Source organism: Hippichthys cyanospilos, chromosome 7, assembly GCF_059441005.1.
Source record: "Hippichthys cyanospilos isolate Australia breed blue-spotted pipefish chromosome 7, RoL_Hcya_1.0, whole genome shotgun sequence".
Taxonomy (NCBI): domain Eukaryota; kingdom Metazoa; phylum Chordata; class Actinopteri; order Syngnathiformes; family Syngnathidae; genus Hippichthys; species Hippichthys cyanospilos.
The window spans coordinates 17,466,355-17,484,541 of NC_142375.1; the positions used below are offsets into that span (position 1 = coordinate 17,466,355).

General features: G+C 37.7%; 1 protein-coding gene across 5 annotated transcripts; it reads left to right on the forward strand.

The window, feature by feature from the left end:
• Positions 1-190: 190 nt before the first annotated feature.
• rgl3a (ral guanine nucleotide dissociation stimulator-like 3a) lies at positions 191-17,991 on the forward strand. 5 transcript variants are annotated; one of them, XM_088420388.1, is made up of 19 exons: positions 198-417; positions 1,911-1,943; positions 2,016-2,172; positions 7,647-7,942; positions 9,892-9,921; positions 10,014-10,183; positions 10,270-10,388; positions 11,255-11,566; positions 11,672-11,775; positions 12,724-12,808; positions 13,758-13,820; positions 14,097-14,183; positions 14,253-14,285; positions 14,402-14,526; positions 14,614-14,709; positions 15,190-15,319; positions 15,570-15,845; positions 15,952-16,069; positions 17,194-17,991. In XM_088420388.1, exons 3-19 carry the CDS (start codon positions 2,050-2,052, stop codon positions 17,334-17,336), a joined length of 2,310 nt encoding a protein of 769 aa, XP_088276514.1. In that variant the 5' UTR covers positions 198-417; positions 1,911-1,943; positions 2,016-2,049; the 3' UTR covers positions 17,337-17,991. The 5 variants fall into 5 exon arrangements, with proteins under 5 accessions (XP_088276516.1, XP_088276513.1, XP_088276514.1 ...); XM_088420390.1 differs by having other exon boundaries at positions 191-417; positions 1,911-2,172; positions 15,952-16,088; positions 17,194-17,338; XM_088420387.1 differs by having other exon boundaries at positions 196-417; positions 1,911-2,172; positions 14,100-14,183.
• The last annotated feature ends 196 nt before the right edge of the window (positions 17,992-18,187 follow it).

The following is an 18,187-nucleotide window of genomic DNA, read 5'->3' on the forward strand; positions in this document are numbered from 1 at the left end:
AGGGGATCCGCCCCATTCATCACTTCCGGGTTCAAAGTTTGCGTCAACTTGCGTTTCGTCTTCCCAGTCAATTAAAAAACGCATTCATCCGTGGTTTTTGAGCATGTAAAATTTTTTTCAAGCAGCGTCAACAAGCAATTTACATAGAAGAATAAAAAAAGGAAAACTCTCCAAGGGAGTTTTGGGACATTTGTGACGAGTGGCGGAGAGGTTTTTGTGAGGCTAATTAGGGCAGCGCTGGGATGACGTCATGCGCTATGAACGGCGTGATCGCGTAGGAGTGTTTCGGCAAACCGGGAGGAGATCATTCCAACACAGCTCTTCATCCACCGGCAGCCACGCACAACGTCAGCCCGCAGCGCTTCTCTGCTCGACATGAGGCTAAACAAAGCTTCAGATTGACTCAACCACAGAAAGGTGAATATAATTCTTCTTTCCCGTTGGTGAAAAATGAACTCGTGTCCAGCTAGGCTTGCCATTTGTGCTTTATACGTTTTTAAACTCGATCTCATGTGTCATTATATAGTCCACATTTACAAGAATGCTATTTTTTTTCATTTATTTACACTGTTTGATATTGTTTAGATACTCGTTTACATAAAAATAATTTAAAACGTGCCATCATAACTGAATCTCATTCATCATTACTGTGAAACAATACTTCTGTGAAATCTGTGTCAAAAAATGCTTAATGTTTATCTGCTTATTTTAAAAGTTCATGATGACTTTCCAAGCTCTCAGAAGATTACAACTAAAGAATCAAGGGTTGTTATGTGGAGACTTAGGAAATATAGACCTTTTTTTCTGCAAGATAAGAATGTATGCAGTCATGACTTTACCTGAAACTGTAACACCTAAAAAATGTCAGCCAGATTGTTGTCACCGCGTCTTGTGCAGAGATTCCTAACCATTGTGCTGCCGCACATTTTTTGTAACATGTGATGATCAGGTGTGCTACTGGAAACGATCCAGTTCCACTCATTTGATCTGATAAATATTATCTATAACTTCTTAAATAAGGTTGTCCCAATACCACTTTTTAAACCACGATATTGAAGCATAGACTACTTGTCCGATACCAATATTGATCCATTATGATATTAGCGGAAATGATACATGCTTTTATTTATTTATGGTTTGGAATTGTAGAAAAGACGGACAAATTAGTCAACAATGTGGAAACTGACATTTTTAAACCGAACATTTAAGTTCTCAAAGATGAAAATGTACTGCACAACGAACCATAGAAGTAATCTTAATAAAAATAATACTGTATATTCATTGAAGTGCAAAATAACAAATCAAGTTTAATTTAGCATATTTAGAGCATAGTCTGGAATCGACTGCTAGTATAGAAGTGCTAATTGGACGTTTTGGTTTTAGACCGATTACAGATACTGTTTTTTTTTGGCTTATATCAGACCGATATGCCAAATATCAGCTCCAATAATTGTAGAGCATCCTGTATTTCTCCTGTAGAGCTGCAGCTATTGAGTACTTTATTATTCACAAAAAATAATACAAAAATACTTTTGTTTTTGCATGGCCAAAAACAAACATAAACACAAAAGACCAAATAACACATTTCATTCACTGGAGTCTGCCTGGTTTGTTCAAAAGGTATGAACGGTAATTGTCAGTCTGGCTGTCAGCATCAAAGTGAGTAATTTGCTTCTATTAAACTGCATTCAAAGGTGATAACACCCCCACCCCTCCAAAAAAAAACAAAAACAAAAAAACAGCCAATAAATAAAAATAAATCTTATTCCGTGCACAGACGAGAAATCTTGTGGCATTCTAATCCCGCGAGATCTCGTACGACGATATCTCTTCCTCAGTTATATGCTCTTCCATTACCACCACTACCACCACATTACTTACCATGTATATTTTTCCCCTCTCTCACACAGATGACGCAGCAGGTGTGGGTGAGATCTAGTGAGGTGAGTGGGCCAGTGTAGTGTACGTGCCGTGGTGCAGGATATGAGGACCGTTCTTGCGCTGAGCGGAGGCAGTGATGGCGGAGAGATCCGCAGCCTCCACACACCGATGGGTAGGATGAAGAAGATGCTGGGTCTGAGGCTGAGTCACTCTTTGGATGCACATATGGACACGGAACCGGGGGTGCAGCTGAGGAGCTTCCAGTTGTTGGAGTCTGACCAACAGTGTGAGGTAAGCTCAACCTACACAGAAATGGGCTTTTCTTGACCGGAATTGTGTTTGAGATAACCTGATAGGCTGGCTGAGAGGGCAAGTTCAGGAGCCAGAAGGAAGATTTGAAAATGGAGGAGACGTTGGTACCGTTAATGGCAAATTAAAAAAAAACAAAAAAAAACGCCCTCCATCTTTGATAAAGGTAAAGTGATAAGCATTTATTTATCACGCAGGTTAGACGCAGGTCAAATTTTAGCTTACCCCATAAAGCAAAACACCCAGCTGTGGTTGCAGCCACTGCTAACCATAACAAAAAGTGGTAGATTAAAAGTAAAAATAACGCATAAAACAGCTACTGAATTCAAAATATAATTTCTTCTTAATATTTTTAGTAAATATGTTTGTGAACCCTTATGAAGCTTTCAGGGGTTTGGCTTAACTGTGTCAAAAAATATTTGATGAAACTATAGCAACTTTCAAATGGGAGTGGGGGTAAACTCACCTTCAAAATAAGATACAGATACAACACAAAACCAGCTTTGGAAAAAAAAATCTGCTTGTATGTGACTAATGATCCTCAATCGAAATGACCTCAGAATGCCACCTGTCAAAATAAAAAAATCGACCAAGACATTTCAATAAATGGTTAAATACAATGGATTTGAATAACACAGTTGTAATGCCTTTGTTAATGTTCTATTGGGATTAATCCCAATCGATTCTTTTTCTGCCCGGTATCTTATAAAATTGTCCAAATTGTTTTTACGATACTCTCCATCTTCAGTACACATGGAAAGATGGATCGGTCACCCAAGGTCCTTCTTCGGCCTCCGTTTCCTTCTAGTCCTGTAAACACCTGTCATACAGTCTAAACAAAGCCTTGCTTATCCATGATATTAGCTGAAACCAAAACAAACTACCCTGGTAAAAATACATTTCTACTGGGCTATCTATTCTCTCGAAATGAAAACGCTTAAAAAATACTAGTCAAAGGTAATGTATGAAAGTGAACTTTAAACTGTGAAAATGACATCTAAAATTAATGTTCAAAGCTCATGGTATTAAATGATAATCCTATACAATAGTTCAAAGTTATGCCAAAACAATATTTAGTGATTATATTAAACACCACTTTGACTACATTTGAAACAATGTAACACTACTAATATTGTTTCGTATTTGTTGTGAAGCTTAAGCTGTCTTAAATTGCACCAGTGGTGACTCTTCAGAAAATATACACCATTTTCCAGTGGGAGTATGCTTTACTCGACTCAAGTAAGCCTCGTAAGCCGGTGGAATGTTTGAGGAAGCTGTGCTAACTTCAGGAAATTTCTTGTTGTTGCTTGTCAGCTCCTCACCATTCAAGGGACTAATCAATAATAATTGCTGTCTATTCCGTCTGGGTCCGCTCTTTTGTTTGCAAAGAGCGCATGGGCAAACATGAAAGACTGAAGCTCGGGTTATTGCTTATTCATTAGCAGATTCTCATTAGGGCAACAAAAGGCTCATTGTGCAGACTCGATGGTTGCCTGCCTGATGAACATTTTGTCTTGTCTGCTTGTTAGTCTTGGCATTATATGTAGTGCTGTTTTCATTTCAGTGGATGCATTTGGAGTATGTTGACACAGCAACAACATCGTAAAAAAGTGTTGTTTTTTTCCTCCTTTGCTTCTTGTATACATTGACTTACAGATAGATGACAAAGTTGTCAAAACTGATCCATGTTTACAATTGCACAAAAAGCTCTAAAAGAAAATATAATAAACAAGTAAAAGTAGATAAAACTAGCTGTAAAAATAAAAAAAATCTGTGACAGTTGTCAAAACTGATCCATGTTCACAATTGCACAAAAGCTCTAAAAGAAATTATAATAAACAAATAATAGTAATATAATACTAGCTGTAAAAATAAAAAAAATCTGTTAGTTGAAATCCTCTTCAAATGAGCGCAGTAGCAATCACTGTTATTAAGTTGTTAAAGCACAAGTGTAGTGGTGCAATGATTCATGGACAAGTAATCCATTTCCAAATTGATTGTTAATTTTTTTTTGATAAATGAGTAATCATTTGGACACTTAAAATTGTCCAAAAGTCTAGATTTTTGACCGGACATATTTTCAGATTTCTTTGGTCCTCGATGAAAGCTTAGTGATTATTGATGTGTTGAATCAAAATGAAAAAATAAAATGCAAACAATTGCTTTTACGTTGGAAAATATTAACAAACAAGTTTGCACATTTTCTAATGTGATACACAAAATCAGCAACAAAATCATTAAAACAAATTTGCACAGTCAATATGAAATAGCTCTATTTTTATTGAAGGAATAGGAAATAAAAAATGTTTTTTTTCTAAAATAAAATATCAGATTTATCGATGAATTAAAAAAAATAAATTGATGGAACAATCAATTACCGGTATTTAAATGCCCAGGTCAGGTCAATGACAAATTGAAGAATATTTAATTGCCAGTGGTGATATTTCTTGTATTTTTCATTTGTGAATACTGTTATTGTCCTTGTTTTAATTCTAAAAGTACAGTGAACATTTAATTGCCAATAATATGTTTCAAATGAACCCCCTAAAAAGTAAAAAAAAAAAAAAAAGTTTTAGAGTAAAATAGACTTCCTTTATTGTCATTTCCATGTCATTTTTTGCTAACGATTATTTGAAGTAATAGGTGTTCCATGTATAAAAAAGTAAAAGTTTGGCACCCCTAATTGAAATCATTATTAGTGGCTGTGAGAATCATTATGACTCTTCTCAGTTCCTGCTTCTGTGCCCTTGAGGTGTTGATCAAAATAGGTTACATAACCTAAATTAGTTGCAAAATTTGGAAATCCGCAAGGCCTCAGCAACAATCGTTTCATACATGGACAGGCAACAGACCTGCTTCATGCTTTGGGCGTGTCCCCAACACTCCCCGTCACCACAGATAGGAACGCAAACTACTTGCCGCAAGAAAAGTGTCCCAACTGGATTCTTTGAAGGCAACAATGCGCTAAACCTGGCGTGCTGATGTTGGCCTGATAATGGGACGGCAAACTCTCATGATCACCAGGGCCACATGTTTCAAAGAACATCTTCACTCCTAAACAGAAAATTTTTTGAGAAGTGTGAAATTTAGCCACATTAATCTGAAGCATCACTTTTTTGCTAACAGGAAGTTAGCACACATAACTACAATGTTTTCATTTTCATATCTGTCGTGGTTTTAGTCTTAGTTGTTTATGACACTAATTATGGCAAAATTTTTGATTTTTCCAAGAGAAACGTGATGCGTTAGTTTTGTTTCAATCGGGCTCAAGTAGAAACAGTAGCAAGGAGGAGTTGATTGTATTTATCTGCTTTTCAAATATCAATTAGTCTCATAAGAAATAAAACAATCGCTGTGAAGCGTATTTCCAATATATTTTCTTTTTTTGTTTTTGTAAAAAGCATGTTTCCAACCAAAGATAAATTATTAATCCGTTTCACAAAGGCATGAATTTGTAAAGGGAAATTAATTTTGAGTTTGTTTTGTATTCACATAGATTGCAATAAATATTAGCCTCTTGTTTACATTTTCCTTTTGATGTAAAATACAATGGTCAGTTATGACTTAGTTCCCGTTGGTCTATTGTGCTAGCCCCGCCCACACCTACCACTTCCCAGTGCCACGCCTTCTTCCTCTGAATCTTATCTCTTTTGGATTTTGCCCCTTTCTAATGTGACGTGTTCGAAGCAAGATGCATCTTGATCGTCTGTGTGTTTTCGAGTTTGTGACGTGGAGCAATGCGCATCATCCACTTAACTAAAGGTGCGCACCGCCATGCAAAAATGGGAACTGCGGAAAAATGGCAGTTAGCAAGGGTGAGTTCACCAAAATAAAAACACTTATTATTTTAGTTCTGTTTGCTAGCGATGTCATAGTCGGTAAGATTTTTTTTTTTGCCTGTCTGTGCGCGGCCCACGTGGTTTAAGATTTCAATGCTCATGTATGACGAACCATCTTTTTCTTTTTTACCTGACGTAACTTTTTAGCAGCCTTTTAGAGGAATTAAATTCCTTCCACTGAGGAGAGTTTGCATCCTTTTTCTTTAACAACGCCATCTGTGATTGTGCTTATTCCAAACCTTTTGTCGTTCGTTTTTGCTACTGATTTGAAGTTGCATGCTGTATTATTTCATTTAATATATTGTTAATTTGACTACAATTTAGCGACTATATATCAAAGCATAATTTGGAGGTGCAACATCGTCACTGTCAATTACAACGGACGCCTGTTAGAATTTTTGGATGGAAACGAGATGTCACTGCACGGACACCTTGTCCATTAAAAAAAAAAAAAATGCCACGGCCAAACAATACTTCGCGATGCAGTCATCGGACCAGGTCACAAGCTAAATGCCATTAATTGGTTGAGCTGACACTCAATTCTGGGTTGTAATGAATGAGTCAGTTTGTCATGAGGTTTGTCTCGCACATGTGTTGATTTGTCACCATGTTAAATTGGAGCTCACGTAGATGTTGCTTAGAAAACATGTCCTGTGTCAGGGGTCTGCAACCCTGGGCTTTAGAGCCACTTGTGGCTCGTTCAGCCTTCTGCTTTGGTCCTCACTCACTTTGAAAAAGCAAAAACAAAACACACACACACTTAATTTGGATTGAAATACGTTCGATTGTGTGTTTTGTTTGTTTTCCCAATGTAACTGTTGCAAGGAAAAATAGTGTGCTCTTATACATGAAAAAATGTTTTACAAACCAACATATTTTGGGGATTTTAGACATTTTGGTATTTTCTTAGACAGCTTTTTGACATGAATGATGCTTTATGATCTGTCTCTGCATTTTCAAGAACCTTTTTTTTTTGCATTCAATGAAATAGTTCTGAATTCAAATGGACATCCAAACATTCAATCCCAAACATTTTTTTTTTAAATTTGAGTGTTTGGTTGGTTAAAAGAGAGTGTAAAAATGGTTACTTAATTTTCAATCCTGTAGTATTTTTACTGAAGGTACTAAGTACTACTTAGTACTAAGGTACTTTCTGTATTTATGCACTTCTGAAGTAATTGATTACTTTTGGTAGCTAAAGTAATCCATTATTTCAGTAATTCAGTCCTAAAGCTGCAACAATTAAAGATGTCACTTGCATATATGACTATATACTAAAGTAAATTAATTTTACTTTAGGTAATTACTATAGGTAGGATTTCTGTAAACTAATGGGATTAAAAAAAAAAACATAAAATATGTCTTTGGGCTTTGGTCAATTAGATTAATTGTTAATTTCATTTTGATTTTATTAGGAGTATATTTTCTAAAACATCAAACATTTGTAACTACTACTTTATAATTGGTCATATATTTTTGAAGAGCGATGATGATATATGTTCAAAACAACTGAAATGTATAACAAACGTTTTTGCTTTTTCTGCAAAGGAGGATAAAAAAGGTTAATCTGAGAAAAATCAAACATTGCCTTCATATGTGATATATTTACCCCTCCAGGACCCCATGCAGGAATGGGGTGACGAAGAGGAAGACGGAGCTGTTTTTGGCATCACTCTGCGGCGAGAGCCCGTCACACCAACTGCAGACATAACCCTGGCGGCGGACCACTCAGCCAACACTTATGTCCACTACCGCGCAGTGAAACTACGCAGACTCAAAGCTGGCACCCTGGACCGCTTGGTCACCCACCTTCTGGATCCCGAACATCAAGAGGCTGACTACGTCCATGTTTTCCTCTCCACCTACAGAGCCTTCGCGTCCAGCGATGATCTCATCGAGCTGCTTTTTCACAGGTGAGAATCTCCTTTTTCACCCTGCGGGCTGTTTGAACTCAACATGAATCAAAAGTACGGATTTAATATTTGGCAGCTGGTGTACACAGTCAGCCATTGTTAACGTTTGACGAAGAGCTTCTCGGTTTGTGCAAATATCAACCGAGGCGAGCAGTTCATTATCATTTGTTGTGATGAATAATAACATGATGAATAATAAATTACATACATGGTGTTTGATGTGCATGCTCCCTAGTGGATATGATTGCTTTTTGCAGTCACGTTCAGAGGAAACACAGACAAGGCATTGTTGTGTGAGAATATCATTAGTTGTTTTAGTCTTAAGCCAATCTGCTTAATTTGGAAGGTACCGACAATTACAATTTTTGGCTTGAAAAAAGTGGCACCTGCAATGAAGTGTGGGGCACTGATGACTGATAACTGACAGACAAGCAAAAACATGGAAAATGCCCACCTCTGATTACCTGAAAAATGTGTAACTTTTAATACAAAAGAACTGGAGCATATTTATAAATTAGCCCTCTTTACACAGGCGTTAAAATAGAAGAATAGTAATACTCAGAGCTCTATTATGCAGTTTTATTTCATTTTCATCAATCATTTACAGACCTAGACAGTACTTTGCGACTTTACAGTTGAAGAAAGTGTAACTTTTTTCTGTGTTTGGATTTTCAGCGAAACACTTTCAACGTTAATGCGATAAAACAATAAAACAGTGGCGGCGCAATACATCTCGTGCTCCTCATGTTTTTTATCACACAAGTGTAAAAAGAAATACTGTAATAAATATGATCAGAATTGGCTGCTGTTCTTGGTGTGCTTCACCTTGTTGGATTGCTTAGCAGGTGAGTCATACATCAAGGTTAAAAAAGGCTATTGGATACCCTTGTGACGTAGCTATGTGGAAGGGAACCTGTATCTGTGACATGTAAAGTATACTTATTGAATCAACAAAGTTTTTCAGCGTTTCTTGAATTCCCTCAGGCTCAGGAGAGCAAAATAAACAGCATAACTCCGATTCTTATTATGATTTCCATATAGTTTGAAAGGTTGAACAGAGAATTTCTTTTTTTTCCTTTTTTCACATGACATAATTTGTTGGTGGTTACATGCCACTACAAGTGTAGATGTAATGTTATTTGTCAAACAGTCACCCGCATACGTGTGCTGCTGGTAGCAACAGGATTGCTGCCAGTCTGAGAACACACTTGGAACACAAACTTCCTCCTACATCCCATGATTTTGCTCATGATGTTCATTTTAACACAAATGACAACTGCATTCAAGTGTGTTTGTTTGTGTGTGTGCTTTTTTTGTTTGTTGTAAATGAAGAAACAATGTGCTCAAAACCTGAGGTTGAAATTTCGTTTCTTTTTTTTTTTTTTCCAAAATTACATTGGGGGTGGCACTCCGGAGGCTGGATAGAACATACTGTATTAAAGTAAATTTTAGGCTTCACTTTCATTTTAAATGTTGCAGGTAGATATACGTTTTTTTTTTATTTCCCATTCAGTTTTAAATACAACAGCATAGATTTTGTTAGATTGCAACAATATTTTTTAAAAGAAATTGTACCCCGGCTTTTGGTCCTGTCATCGCACTTTGGTGATGTAAATAAATATTAAATAATATTTATAAAAATAAATATAAATATATATATTATAAATATATAAATATATATAAATATAAAAATATAAAAATAATATATATAAAAATATTAAATAAATAAATATTCAATGGCACTTTGATGTTGTTGTTTTTTTTTTTTTTCAATATTTATGATTATGTTACTATGAGATTAAACAAAAAATGGTTGGTGCCATGCATTCTCAAACTGTCAACACAAATTTTGTGAAATTAATTAAATACTGTAATTCAATTATTTCAAAGTCAGAATTACCAAATCATGTTTTTATACAAATAATTGTACCTTTTTCTTTTTCTCACAGAGATGACTCCAACACCACGTGCTCGCAAAGGTGAGTGCATTTAAATTTGTCTATGGTGCTCAAGAATTGGGCATTCCAGGCTTCATTTTGTCTCTTGTGTCATTTTCCTCAATTCCCCATAGTGCTTTGCTCCCAGTAATCAAGCTGTGGTTGAGAGAATACCGCGCGGACTTCCGTGAGCCCCCTCACTATCAGTCTCTTCGACACTTATGTGCCAATTTGCGTCGACGCCTCTGCTTCCGACGCTTGGCTCAAACCGCAGAGCGTCTGCTCAAGTCACTCCAGGAAGAAGGTACACCAAATTTTCTTAACTATATATATATATATATATATATATATATATATATATATCTTCGTCATTCACGCTGTGCTTGACAGATCGCAGCCAGCTTGCATCAGTGGACGACACAGTGCTGCTCTGCAAGGAGGAAGACAGTGACGTTTTTATGAATTTTCCTGTCACTGATGTAGCAGAGCAGCTCACCAGATTGGACATGGTGAGTTTTCTCACCACTCTACTCCCACAGATAGCTATGAACAGGACTGGCCAGCAAATAAAGTCTTGTTTCTTCAATCAACCGGTTATGATTTGAAGCTATTTTAATGGAAGAATTCGACACAACAAATATTTATTTAAATGTTTGACATATTAAAAATAAATCCTCTAAGATATTTCGACAATAAATGGAAACTATCAAAGTAAATTTTAACACAAACTTAAGTCATAGCATGTGCATAACTTGCTTAAAGGGATAGTGCATTTATTTTGCCATTCAGTAAAAAAAATATTATTTTTTCTATAATTAATTTGATTACGAAGTTATATTTAATGCACAATTAACAACCGAAAAAGACATTTTCCTACTTGATGTCGACTGAAAATGTAATCTGTTCTCAAGACTCGGGAACCAGCCAGCCTTGTAACATTAAGCGGAACCATGACTGATTTGTCGTTACGCAAGCTTTCAGGCGATAGCAAGTGATTTTTTTTTTAAGTGTTATTTGTGCTTGAAAAATATTTTTTATAGACGTAATTGTACGTTTTTAAGAGTCAATACGTTCACAATGCCTGGTACCTATTCATGTATATTTTTCAAGTATTTTCAAGTGTTTGAATGAGTATCTAAAAATGGGTGGTACTTCTGACATTTTACTGGTATAAATGGCTAAATAGGTGGACAATACCTTTAAATGGTGCAATGAAGTAGTAGTTAGTACTTATTGTAATCATGTCTTGTAAACCGACCATCCAGAATCCTGACACTTTTGGAAACTCAATTTCACAATGTAATTTCAATTTTTGATTCTTAAACTGACAAATTAATCAAATTATTTCAATTTTCTTTGAATGTTTCCTTTCTAGGAACTCTTTGTCCAAGTGTTACCATTCCACTGCCTGGGCTGTGTGTGGTCGCAACGCGACAAAAAGGAAAACCGCAATCTGGCACCCACCGTGCGCGCCACCATTTCCCAGTTCAATGCCGTCACCAACCTCGTCATCACTTCGCTGCTTTGCCCGTCCTCGCCGAGCCCCTCCACTTCCTCTCCAATCTCGTCACCCGACTCCACCTCCAACTTCCCCTTACATTGGAGTTCCCCGGGCCTAGTGCACTCCTCTCACACCAGCCCGTCCTGCAGAGCGCGCATCCTTGAGAGGTGGATCAATGTGGCACAGGTCAGTGTGGGGAAGAACAAGAAAAGCAAGCTTGGGTGACATAAATGACCTCGTCAAAGAGACAGAGGCATGATCCAGCCATTTTCTTTTCCTGGCTTTTTGCAGGCGTGCAGGCAGCTGAAGAATTTTTCTTCCTTATGGGCCATCCTGTCCGCCTTGCAGTCCAATGCCGTGTATCGCCTCAAGAAGACCTGGCTGGCTGTGAGCAAGTGAGCAACCATCAATATACTTTGGCTACTCTATTAAAAAGATAATAATAATAATAATAATAATGATGATCCATCTATTTACATATGTGAAACATGTTAAATGGGATTTTGTAGTTTCATTTCAATTCCTGTCAAAGTGAGCCACTTAGATCTGGCCGATATTATGCTTATTTTGACACGACAGCCTTGACCATGTGTACAAATGACTATGGGTCTTTTTAAAATATTAGCGATTATTCCATTGAGTAATTGACAGCACCTCCTCGCCCAAAAACAACATTAAAATTGATTTTGATCTGTTTTTTTATCTTTTTTTTTTTAATTATCTAAGGTTGAATGCTAGTTGAAGTGAGTGGGTATAACTACACTACTTACTCTTTGTCTTTGTGAGTGAATATAACTGCTCATTATTTTTATCTTCTACGCATATGAATGTTTAGACACCAACAAATTTTGCCAATACTAGCAAGTTAGCAATCGCAATTAGTATTAGTATGCTCGCGATTGCCATTCATTCATTCATAGTATTTTATTTGTGTCACTATTGGAATTGGAAATTATCACAAACTTGTGATATCCTTGCTTCCTTCTCATTATTTTGACACTTTTATGAATCTACAAGAAAATTCCCCCTAGAAAACGGTGGCGCAAACTTGGTTCCTGCCGATACCTTTAGTTGAGCAATTTTTTAAAGCCGACTTAGCCCACTTGGTCGACTTTTTCCCAGGCCAAAATACAACAGAGTCAGATCTTTTAAAAAACAAAACAAAACATAATAATAGATAACCCTCAAATGAATATATGAAACAAATACAAGTGTAGTAGTACCACCACAAAAGTCAGCCATTGTCCCCTTGGCATAAGGGCAAAATGCAATAACACAGCTTTTTGAACTTCCATTTTAAAGCTTCAGGAAAGCAGTCAACATTCTCTGTGTCCTGTTTTCAGGGAATGCATGGCTACCTTCAAGCATCTGTGTGAGACATTTCCTGATGAGAACTGTGTGTTGGCCAACAGAGAGTTACTGACAGAGGCAAGTAATATTACATAGTTGCATAGTAATACCACGATGGAAACTGTGTTTGTTCCGTATTTTTGGGACACAGAGTATTGTCTAACTGAACAGGTTATTTTGGTAAATTTCCAAATATCAGGCGCATCACTGCCTAAGGGAAAAAAAACAGTACATCAAATGAGGCAGACTTTATCCAACTTCAGTTCAAGACCTCATTATGAGGTGCACTTGTGGTTTTGGCTCAATTTGGCTTAAGTGATGGTGTTTATGCATCATGCCTGCCCATATGATCAACAAGACAGGATTTTTATACATCACATATTCCATATGTCAGTTATTATCACGCAAGAAAACACATTTTTTGTTGAGTTAGGTCTCATAACTGTTTTCAACTGGTTTTTGGGTGTACAATCCAAAGCTGGTCTTTTTTTTCTCATGTTTTCAAGTTAGGATCACAGATAAAAAATAAAATAAAAAATACAGAAAATGTGTGTGCCTTTAAATGAAACTCAAAGATGGAACAGTTACAACTTTTGAAAATTAAGCATGAAAAGAAAAATCATTTTCAACGTTATGCCCCTGATAACAGGTTTAAGAGAAAATGCCATGTAGCTATAGATGAGTCCACTCATAATCAGCTTTTCTTACTACGTCATTTCATATTTAGGTTCCAGTTTCATCTGTTTTTCAGCCTCTGTTATTCTCCATCTTGGTGCATGTAAGAACTAGGCTTGAGTATATAATGAGGATGCCCATAGAAATATCAAATGACAACAATGAGTGTCCCTTTCCTAGTCGCACACTTTTATACCTTGCAACACCTTGTCAGCAGGTGCTCAAGCAGGGAAAGAACAGTTATGTAATATGTCCGCTGTGTTGTCATCTCCCACACCCTCTATTTTGTCACTTAAGGCTTCCAGAGTGCTGTTGTGGTATTCAATCAAAACTAACTTGTATTTCACAACAGGGGGAGAGTCAGCAAGTGGGCAACGCCAACTCAAGGTCACTCCAGCTTTGTTCCAGACAGATGGTAAGTTAAAAAGAAAAAAAAAAAAACTCCTTTAGATTGTGCTTTTGATGTGAAAATAAACATTAGTGCATTGGAAATCTATTACCATTCTCATGTTTCTTTGAACCATCTAGAGGAGTAAAAATATATCACAAGTGTTTCACGAAGCTTCGTTTGTCCATGACTACTGGAAGTACATAAAAGTTGCCTTTGAGTCATTTTGTAGGATCTTGTGTAAATAGCTGCAATGATTGTCTTCTCTTCTGAGCAACTGAACATTGCATTGTTCTCTTTTAGAAGCAAAAAGATGGAATTGTACCTTACCTGGGTTCCTATTTGACTACCCTCACTATGTTGGACACAGCTCTACCTGACTCTGTGGAGGTGAGTGGAACCGACTTGTTCACGTCACTGTGACTACAGTATTTAACACTTGTTGTTTCCTGTCCAAAGGGTGGTCTTATCAACTTTGAGAAGCGAAGACGGGTAGGTTCTGCTCCCTTGTGGTGGCTTACCACCGCCACCCCTTTTGTCACCTAGTTGTTGAGTTAAGTATCTTCTCTGATTGACATTGTTGGCTTTCTCTCTAATATTTGCTTCAGGAGTTTGAGATTCTCTCTCAGATTCGCCAGTTGCAGGCTTCCTGTTCCCACTACCAGCTTCCGGTGAACTCTCGCATAACCACTTGGCTGCAAGCTCACACGCTACTTCTCACTGATCAGGAGAGGTTAGAACACTTTGCCGTGCGGACAGTGCGGAGACAAATAGCGGACATGTTCATGTTGCTAATTATCTTATTTTTTCTGGCCTGAAGCTATGAACTGTCTTGTGAGCTGGAGCCTCCCATTGATCCGTGTCCAGCTTCTCCCAATTTATGGAGCAATCGGCTGCTGGCGAAGAAGCGCACCTCGTAAGTGTGTTGCTTATCAAATCGGATTAGCAAAATAATAAATGACTTAGCGATGTCAGATTAATTGATTAATTTCAATCTATTGATTACAGTCATAGTTAAAATGTTATTTTTTTTAAATATTGTTCATCTATTTCTTAATGTCTAATTTTCCCAGTAAGAATAATCTTGCTCACCACAAAAGCAATCTTAAGTTTAGCCTACCACATAAATGCAAAGCATCCAGCTGCGATTGCAGCCACAGGTAACTATAGCAACAAAGACGCTAATGGAATGAGCCATAGCAGAGTTCTTTGTCAGACGAATCTCAAAAACACTGCTGAGTATGCTAGGACTTAATCGCATGGCTAGAATGAGTCAAACGACATAGACCAAAAACAAATGTCCACTACATTGGACACATATGAATCGGCTGCGTTTCAGGAAGATTTACCTTCATCATTCATCTGAGAAAAAGCTAAAACCACCTTTTGCGTGCAGGTCCAGAGCAACCAGTGACGGTTCTCTGCGTAAGACTCACGCCGACCAGATGAGTGTGTCGAGCTCCAGCAGTTCAGACATGGATGACCTCACTTTCCCTCATTCGTCCCCACTCAGACGTAAACTCAAGGTAAGAACACGTGACGTTGTGTTTACTTTCTTTCTTTCTTTTTTATGACCCCAACAACGGCTACAGTTTAGGGACCTTGTTTGTAATCTTTAAATGTACATGCACATTCAAAAATTGACGCAAGGCTAAGTGAAATTGAACCCGTTAAGGTCACACTGCATTTTAGGTTCATCCTAAAAGGTCACCTGAATGTCAAACAACTCTCTGCGCTTGTTAAAAATGTTTATGTTCAAATCTCCTCCATCCGCAGTCTCTCTCCAGCTCAATGCACAACATCACCGAGGACTACGCCGCCATGTCGTCGTCACCCTCTCCCATCCTCTCCAGTTCCTCTTGCAGCTCCTCCCAACCCGACCTGAGCTACTGCTCTTTGGCGCTGACGACAGACTCCTCCTCCTCTCCACCGCCATCCGGCGTTTCCACGCCATCTGTGTTGCCCGTCTACAACAAACAACTTGCAGACTCGTGCATCATAAGAGTCAGCGTGGAGTTTGTCAACAACTGCAACGTCTACAAAAGCATTTTGGTGAGGGACAGCGAAACACATCCACCTCTGTGATTGTTGACGAATCTAAAATGTAGGGCGATGTGTTTATTTTTTTTTTTGATCGACAATCAACTTTGTCCCTCAGCTGACCAGCCAGGATCATACACCTCAAGTTATTCAGAGAGCTCTGGACAAACACAACCTGGAGGACACGTACAGCTATCAGGACTTCAGCCTCTATCAGATGCTCAACAATGGAAATGGTATGACTTAAAACCTGAGGTGGGCAGCTTACATATTTTTGCTGTTCCGACATCCGTCAGTACCGCGCCCCCCTTCCGTCCGTCCGCCATTTTTTTCACGCTGAAAATGATCATTGTCAGTCTGTCATGAACTCCCCCTGTAAGCACCTCTCGGAAAAAAAAAAAAAAAAAAAAAAAAAAACTTTTTTTACTTTTTTTAAACTAATGACTGTAATCATACCACTGTACAGCATTTTAACTATGCAGTAGTAAGTCAGTGAGAAAGTTAGTAAGCTAAAGAGTCCAAATAAATTAAGTCCCTTGACAGTAAGCTACAATAAGTCATCAGCTCTTCTGAACTGCTTCTATGTAGACTGCAATTGGCAAACATGTACGCTGGGAGGCAATATCTTGCTAAACCTGATATTCAACCCCTGCCTGTCCATCCATCAAGCCATTCAATTATAACTGCTTGACCAACCATTAAAGATGACGGTAATATTAAATTTGACACAATTGTCTACATTTCATCTGTCACATACACTACAAGTAAAAAGCTCTGAGCTTGAATTTAGTAAACAATGCCATTTATTAGGGATTTGTAACACTTTTTTTTTTTGCATTTCCTGGCTAGGAACCAATGAGAATGAGCTTGTCACTTTGGGATGTGCCCATTGGTCATTGGAATGACATCACCTATTTGCGCACAAAATCCCAGATTGCTTTGCTCAACTACTGGCAAGTGATTTCTTTATGTAATCATATTTAAAAAGCAAAATAACAAAAAAAAAACATCTCTTAACACATAATTCGAAATATTACTTTTTACCTTAGGTCTGTACAATAATCCCACTGTGCAAGATTGCGTACAGTATGCTTTTTGGTTCATGAAACCATGACTCAGAAAGGCAGCACAAACAATGAAATCCCCAGTAAAGACATCTATGTTATATATGTGAATGATGAGTAGTGAATTGAACCAAGGTAGTTCTACTTCTACAATTTTACGCCATTGTTTTTTTTTTATTTTTTTAAACGTTCTTCCCCTTTGTTGGTCCATTGGCAGAAGAATTCTCCACCTCTGGACTTAATACTAGTGATGGGACAAGACACCAATTCAAATGCAAAATTCAAATGCGTTTCAGAGCTCCACGTCCCAGACAATGCCAACGTGTATTATGCCATGTGCAGCACTTCCAACTACGACTTTGTCCTGCGCCAACGCTGGAGGAGCCACGGGAAACATGCGGGCTCCAGGAGAGCCCCAACTCACAGCTGCTTGGTTTAGCTTGACGCGCAAGCGGTTCGGACTCCTGCAAACTTTGCTCAGATCTCTTCCGTCAGTGCCTCGTCTGTATTCAAGCATTTGGACTGCTGCAAGCGCCAGCTTCTCATGAGGAATTTTTAGTCGAAATATCAGTATTATGCTTTGTAGCATTGTTTTGTTTATGTGAACCATTTTGTCGTTATTTTTATTTATTGCAATATAAAGGATAGAAGCTAATGCATGACATCAAGTTGATGCAATTTCACAGTAAGGTATTGCTCTTCTGGGAGTTTCTAATGTATGAAAGACGATGATTGTTGTTTGGAGGTAATAGAAGATGGCGTTCTTCATCTGTGCTAGGTGTAATTGTGTGTGAAGGATGGTGGTCATATGTGAAACATGAAGAGTCCCAGAAAGTGAAAGAACATGCCAGTGATGTTAAATCCTAACTTTTAATACTCACTATTGTGATTGCCAACCGTGTTTACAATGAGTTTTGAAACCGCAGAAGTGCACGCAGTTTTGCGCAGGATTTTGCGTCACTGCCAGTTTTGAAATTTTGTTTTCTGTGCATTTGCACACTTCTATTTAAACTTGTATCTAATTGTCTTATTTTTTTGTGCTCCCTAGCTCTTAGAAATGTAAAATTGTCTAATAAAGATATTTTTTTATTGAACAGATTATATTGTATTGACTGCTCTAAAAAGAAACGTTTGTAAACTGGTTAATGCTGTGGGTTTGGTTTGGATCAATCTTTCAAGTCATGCCTCTTTTTGCAAGAGTCGCGATCCGGATGGTGGAGTCCGTCCGCTTCTTTGAAGTCCTTGTTCAGAGCTTCATGGATGGAGCATAAGCCATTTTTACTTGCTTAT

Excerpts from the sequence above, each read along its gene's own strand:
- rgl3a (XM_088420386.1), top strand. The coding sequence starts at position 1,984 with ATGAGGACCGTTCTTGCGCTGAGCGGAGGCAGTGATGGCGGAGAGATC. Across the intron at positions 14,286-14,401 it reads ACTTTGAGAAGCGAAGACGG|GAGTTTGAGATTCTCTCTCA; the intron begins GTAGGTTCTGCT and ends TATTTGCTTCAG. Across the intron at positions 14,527-14,613 it reads CTTCTCACTGATCAGGAGAG|CTATGAACTGTCTTGTGAGC; the intron begins GTTAGAACACTT and ends TCTGGCCTGAAG.